This window comes from Galeopterus variegatus, unplaced genomic scaffold, assembly GCF_000696425.1.
Source record: "Galeopterus variegatus unplaced genomic scaffold, G_variegatus-3.0.2 Scaffold8004, whole genome shotgun sequence".
NCBI lineage: Eukaryota > Metazoa > Chordata > Mammalia > Dermoptera > Cynocephalidae > Galeopterus > Galeopterus variegatus.
The window spans coordinates 79,615-86,910 of record NW_007734115.1 but is presented as its reverse complement, the minus strand read 5'-3'; the positions used below and the strand labels follow the sequence as shown (position 1 = coordinate 86,910).

The window sequence follows — 7,296 nt, the reverse complement described above, 5'->3', positions numbered from 1 at the left end:
CATACGAACCTCTTTGTGTATGTGTCTTTCTCTCTTTCTTAAATATAAAGCTGTATGTTTTGCGTAAATGCTTATGGTAGTCTGGTTCTGAATCCTCTGATAAAATCCACCTCAATAAACTGTTTATCATTAGGCTTCTTGACATGATAGGCAGAGTTCCTTTTATGTTGGAGGTTTCCAAGGGTAAGCTGTTAGTTCCTTCCTTATATGTCACAAATGGTCAGTTTCTGTACTTGAAGGAAAAAGTGATCCTTGCATGGGATTTATGCTGCTCTCTAAGTTTAACAAATTTCTTATTCTTTCCTTCTTAGTTGGTTTTTAAAAATCCATTATTTATTTCCTTATCCTCACTTTGTTTCTTCCCAGAGTGACACCCCTTTCCTCACAGAATGTGATGATTCATCATGGCCAGACCCAGGAATATGTGCTCAAGCCCAAGTACTTTCCAGCCCAGAAGGTGATTTCGGGAGAGCAGTCCACTGAAGGCTCATTCCCTTTGAGATATGGGAAGGATCAAGTCGCAGCACCTTTTCAGTGTGAGTATAGTCCAGTCAACCATTTTCCTGCATTCATAGAGTCATAGTTTAGAAATACTTTGCTCAGTTTAGATGGCTTTAGTGTGTCACAGTAGATAAAATTTGAGTGATTTTAAAAAAACTCACATTGGTTCCTAAAAAACCTTTTCAGTGTGAGTATAGTCCAGTCAACCATTTTCCTGCATTCATAGAGTCATAGTTTAAAAATACTTTGCTCAGTTTAGATGGCTTTAGTGTGTCACAGTAGATAAAATTTGAGTGATTTTAAAAAAACTCACATTGGTTCCTAAAAAAACCAGAGAGCAGGTATTTAGCATGGTTTCCTTATTCTGAGGAAAGGCAGTTTTCCTGGATTTTGGAAATGAAACCAAAGTGATGTGCCCGTAATTCTGTTTCTGCAAGATAGCTCCATTTCTGAGACATATTTGTTCTAATTTCAGGTACAGTTTATATCTGGCATGTTTACATTGATGAAATATTTTCTTTAGTAAGCTAGCCAGGGTTCATTCCTTCTGAAGTGTCTGAAACGTCCTGTATCACTCTCTGAGGTTCACCTGCAGTGGATATTTCCATACCATAAGGTCCAAGTATATCAAGCAGATGGTGTGGCAGATTTTACTCTGGGTTTGTAAAGAACTGTCGTATCAATGGCCAGCTTGGTTAATATCTCACTATGTGGGAAGCTCAGAGACAAGCCGTGGCTCAGGGGGTGGGGAATGTGAAGTTTAGGTATTGCAGAGTGTCTGCTGGCAGCACCTGGAGCAAATGTTCAAGAGTAAGTCACAGACCATTCAAAGGCCAGAGCAAGATGCACACTCGTGTTCCAGCGGCTTCCTGCTCTGTCGCACGTGGACTGATGGCCTGTGCCATAAGTAATGAATGCGAATGTCAGTCGTGAGGTGGAAAAGTACTCTTTCACCACCAAAAATAGTATAAATAGCCAAGATAGAGTTTTTACTACTATTGGACACTTGGGAAGTCTGTATCTGTTGTGGATTTGATTCTCTGCCCCCCACCTTCCAGTTTCTGTACTGGATTTTTCCCTCAGTATTGGTCATTTATCTAAAAGAATTATCTATTTGCTGGTTTGTATATTCGCTTTTCACCTTTTGAGAAAGTTGTGCTTGGTGATTGGTGGCCAATCTGGGCTGCACCCCAGAGCAATAGTTTGCTGTGATTTGTTGGGGTGAGGAGGGAAGCAAGCCCTGGGGACCTTCAGGAAGAATGTGGAAATCATTTAGATCATCTCCTCACCTTTAGGCAAGATCAATTCCCCATCATTTGAAGATGCTTTAAGTAGTTAATAGCATATTTTTTCATGAGTGTGTAATATTTTTCTAATTCTAACTTTAAAAATAAACCAAAAATAGGTACATCTTATTTCCTTGGGGGTTTATGTAGAATCTTTTTCAGAAGCTCTTCAAAATTAGAATTTGATGGGAAGACAGTTTTTGAAAGTTCATGAGTATACTGAATAGGAAGAGAATTCTGAACTATATGGAGGTGTCAGGAAAAGATGGTTTGAGAATCACAGGTATTCCAACTAGAGACTAGATGTAGTTTTGGTTGGTTATTGGTGATTTGTTATTGGAATGAAAATTCCCACTGTGCGTATGTGTATTTTAAACTCCCAAACCTTGGTTGAACTGTCTTCCAGAAGATGTAATTATATTTTAGAAGAATGTGAAGATTAGTTTTTAATCTGTACTGTCCATAACTTTACCACCCATCCTGTTTGAATGTATTTTCTACAGTGTGGGGAGCTAGGAAAGGAATGTGGACTAACACATTATCACGATGATGGAGTTGTCTGCTCAAACCCCAGAAGATGGCTTTTGTTTAAAAAGAGGCTCAGGAATTAACCAAAACAGGCATATGGGAAGAACAGGAAGGGAGAAGTGGCTATTTTTGCTGAGGCCAGAGCTCTACTGGGAGCTGGAGAGCTGATTGGAAAGTTTTAAAAAGGAGTAATTTGGCAAGACCATTATGGATACTGAAATAGCAAAATTGAGTAAGAACAGCAATAGAAAGATTAAAACTGGAAAGGAGGAGGTACAAATAGTAGGAAGGACCTAAAAGCCTTCTGTCTCCCCACATTCCCACTCTGCATTAGATAAAAGAGGAGGCTCCAAAGAATCCTTACATGTAACAGAAAGGAAGCAAAAGTTAAGAGAAGTCTGAGGAAAAGCAGAAGCTTTTTGTATCTCCATTTTATCTTTATAGGAGAGATTGAATGCAAACAGATTAACTTCTCATTGAAAGATCTGAAGGTCAGACAGAAGCAGATAATTCTGACTCTTTAGAAAAATAGAAGGTATTAAGATCAGTTGGACATGATGTATCTTGGGATGAAATTGAAGGATTGGTGTGGGTCGTAGCAGTCCACTACCATTATTTTTGAGAAGCTGCTTGTACTAGAGAAAACATTTAGGTTGGCAAAGAACAAGTGTCTCTCCCCTCCCTGCCCCCTTAAAAGGGATTTAAAAAAAGGTTAATTACCAGTTGGTAGGTTTAATATTGACATCTTGCAAGCAGTGATAATGATGCATACCTAGAACTTTAAGTGTTGTGAAACTTATTCAGCCCATAGTAGGAGGAGACGACAGCAGTTTTACAAGCCCAAGTGAATAGGATTTGCTATTGACACTTGATAAGGGAAAAGAGCTTTTGGTCAGAATACGGAGGGCCCAAGTGAATAGGATTTGCTATTGACACTTGATAAGGGAAAAGAGCTTTTGGTCAGAATACAGAGGGAAGGTGGGCCGGCCTGTGGCTCACTCGGGAGAGTGCGGTGCTGATAACACCAAGGCCCCGGGTTTGGATCCCATATAGGGATGACCGGTTCGCTCACTGGCTGAGCGTGGTGCTGACAACACCAAGTCAAGGGTTAAGATCCCCTTACCGGTCATCTTTTTAAAAAAAAAAAAGAATACGGAGGGAAGGGATAAGCATGGGGGTGATGGACTCAGTAAAGTGAAATGTGTTAATGTGTCAAATGCAGCACTCCCCAAATGACACAAACTAGGCAGGGGGAAACAAACCATCAAGTTGCTAGTGAGGCGCTCTCTTTTGGGGAGGAATGCATATTTTATTGGAATTTCCCAGAATTTCGATAACATACTCACCATTCCTGTCCATTGCACACACATTACTTTTCCTGTTTTGATTCTGTGTATTTACTAGTATTCTGAGTCACTTTGTAGATAACTGGACATCCAGAGTTTGGTGTTCTCTGGTCACTGGTAAAGGATATCCTGCTTTATTTATTGGTCTTAAAAGATTTTAATTTACATGAGTATTATCTAGAGCAGGGGTCAGAAAACTTTTTCTTAAAGAACCCGATAGTAAATATTTTAGGCTTGTGTGCCAAGAGGCAAATTAAAGATGTTATATAGGAACTTACATGTCTATTTATAATGTAACCATTTGAAATTGTAAAAATCATTCTTATCTTGCAGGCTGTAAAAGACTGGGTGGGATGGCTGGATTTGGCTGATGGGCTATAGTTTGTCAACCTCTGATCTAGTGCCTTACAGTCTCTCAGCCTACTAAACATCTAGATTTTGGACCCGATCAACTGGTGCCTGGAACATGACAGTTGAACCGAAAGCTGCCCAAAGGACCCTGTCTGTAACCAACTGTCTTTCATTGTCAATGTCCCCATTAACACACCCTCTACACCATGACAATTCTCAGATACATCTCTGCTGAGTTAGAAGGCAGCCAGAAAAGCATAAACTGTCAAGAAACCACTATGTCAGATAAGTCTAGTTTCTTTTAATATTAGAGTGACAAGACACACAGCAATTGGTAAAGTAATGGATATTACTTCTGGTTGTTTATAGAAAGCCTTCTGATATTGGTAAAAATAACATTTTCATTGGATGAACCACTTATGGCCATATGGCTGGATAGCTACACATTAAGGTACAAGGTGAGTTCCTCAAAAAAGTTAAATATAGAGTTATCCTACGACCCAGCAATTCTAGCTTCTAGGTATATATCCAAGAAAATTGAAAACACATGTTCACACAAAAACTTGTACACACAAATGCTCATAGCAGCGTTATTCATAGTAAACAAGAAGTGGGAACAGCGCAGATGTCTATCAACTGATAAATGGGTGAGCCAAATGAGATAGATACTCCATACAATGGAATACTACTCAGCCATAAAAAGGTCTGAGGTACTGATACATGCTACAACATGGGTTAACTTTGAAAACATGCTGAGTGAAAAGAATCCAGACCGTATACTATATGATCCCATTTATATGAAATGTTCAGAATAGGCAAATCCATATGGACAAAGTAGATTAATGGTTCCCAGGGACTGGGGAGAGGGGGAATTGGGAGTGACTATAGGTAAGGGGTTTCTTTTGGGGTGATGAAAAAGTTCTGGAATTAGGTGGTTATGATGGTTGCATAATCTTGTGAATATACTAAAAAACTGAATTATATACTTCAGGGTGAATTCTATGGTATACAAATTATATCTCAACTTAAAATAACATGAAAACATTTATAAAAAATTATTGCCAAATAGGTAGTTATAAAAGATTCAGCATCACCTCCGAAGAATGAAGCTCATCAGCTCTCAGAAGTCCTACGGATGGAGTGGGGTGGAGGGGTCTGCTGTATCCAGTGTCTTCTTTGGTGACTTTTAGGAAAGAATTCTGTGTGTAAACCAAATGCTATTGTGCATTGGTTAGCACTATTTTTAGCTTAGGGGAAGAAAAATTGAAATAAAACATTTGAAAGGAACTCTTATAAAAATGGTCAGTCAAGATTAGAATAGCATATGCTCAGGAGCAAACCCGAATAACTCACACATAAAGAGGTTAGTTGGGCATGACCCACGAGGAAAAGATCTTGTGGGTGATAAGTATCCACATCATACTATCTGCTGTTGTAGTAAAATACCATGGGATACTTGATAATATTAAAACCAGAAAATAATGTTTTTATTATAGTCTATGCTAGAATGTCATTTTTATTGTCAGGGTTATACTGGAGAACTTACTAAGGAGAACATAGAGTTACTCATAAAGGAGATCTTTAGGGTGAGCAGAAATATCCATGTAACTGAAAAGGTTCCCTAGACAACTGGTTTGCAGACTGTGTGATGGAGTCCTAGAACTAAAAGATTAGGGAATCTCTGACTTAAATATTTGCCTGTTTAGTCCCTTTTCTACCATATCACTTTAATATTTGGCTTGATTTAGAAATTTGAACTTTTCTTAATGATTATCTTATTGTTTCTTTTGCATGTCACATAGCTTAGATTTATGACTCTTTTGATAGTTTACTGTTTAAGCTATTTTGAGCCATGCATGCATGTAGGAAGATTGTTACATAGCCAATTTCTTTATGTTCTTACTATGATTGATTAACCATTTGTTTTTCTTCTGTAACTGGTCTTTACAATAAAAACTGAAGCAAAAACTGAAAAAAAAAAAAAAGAAATTTGAACTTTTCTAAATTGGATTTCTCATTACCTATCCCAGTTGTTTTCTTATCAAGATGGTCTTAGTATGTAGATTACTTATATTTCAAAGTCATCTTTTAAAATTTTGGTTCTTTCGATTCAATAAATCAGAAGTTCTAATTTCAGGAAAGGCAGATGTCATGTTTTATGCACTAACTTCCTAAAGGTCTTTAAATAGGTACAAGTCAGACTCTTAAAATAATTGCGAATTGATCTTCCAGTGTGCTAAGATGAGAAAGGGGAGGGGGTCAGGCGAGTGGGACAGTGACTGGCATTGCAAACACATAGTGTGCGTTGGACTTGTAGAGGAAGAGAGCATACCTAAGGATACAAGGGGGAAAGAGGGGATGGGGAGGGAGGTCAGGGATTAATTGGGTGGGGCACACTGGGTATAATCATAATTTGTGGTAATTAGCATGTTGCCAGTATGGATCTGTCCATCACATCTTGGGCATGAGTGATGACAGTCAGCTTTGTACCCCATGAATATTCATAACCAATAAAAAAAATTGCCAAAAATAGAAAAAAGTGAGGACAAGTCCACTTTGTACTCAAAGTGTTAAACTTGACCTCTTAAATTTAAATAAGCAGCCATAGAGCCGAAAAGCACACACACGGCCCTCATTAGGCCACTTCTGACAGAAGACAATGTAATTACTGCCTGTGCTGGCACCACGGGGGACATCTTAGCCCTGGATTCTGGTCCGTGCTGATGTCTCTCAGTCTTTGCAACAGGCCAGTCAATTCAGCTTCGTCCAGTGGTCAGTCACGGGCTGACTGAAATCTCCCAGCTCCTCCATTTGAAGATAGAACAGCCACCCAGGGCTCCTGAGCTCTAGTCTGAGAAGGATGCAGAGGGTCTGTTGTTCCCGCCACAGCCACCTTGTTGCCTGAGCCCCTCCATCTCAGTTCTGGCCTGAGCACAGTCCATAGTCCCAGGATATGAAGAGTGTGGACACTTTGGCACATGGGACATCTTTACCCTTTTAATGACACTGTGCTTGAATGTGTGGCTGGTAGCATCAGCCTTCAGGCTTGTGTCCAGACTGACATCAAGAAGCAGGACAAGACATGAAAGCATCTTATAGTTTGATGACAAATACTTATGTCTCCTGGAAAAAAGGAAGTTCATGTGTCTGGAGTGAAGATTCTCTGTGGTTGCAGGTTGGTACAGCAAGGAGGTTAGCGATAAAATTGTCTGGGTCTTCCTGGTTGCCTGAGTGAGAAGAATGGTTCTGCGGAGGTTAGAGGAGACGTCCAAGATTTTTGCTTT

General features: G+C 39.4%; 1 protein-coding gene across 1 annotated transcript in view; it reads left to right on the top strand.

The window, feature by feature from the left end:
* Window positions 1–365: 365 nt before the first annotated feature.
* Window positions 366–7,296, top strand: part of LOC103608091 (latent-transforming growth factor beta-binding protein 1-like) — a gene marked incomplete at its 3' end in the record, with an annotated part of 72,042 nt that continues 65,111 nt past the window's right edge. The window contains exon 1 of the mRNA XM_008592537.1: window positions 366–536. Within this exon, the coding sequence (XP_008590759.1) occupies window positions 395–536 (142 nt within the window). The remainder of the gene's footprint in view (window positions 537–7,296) is intronic.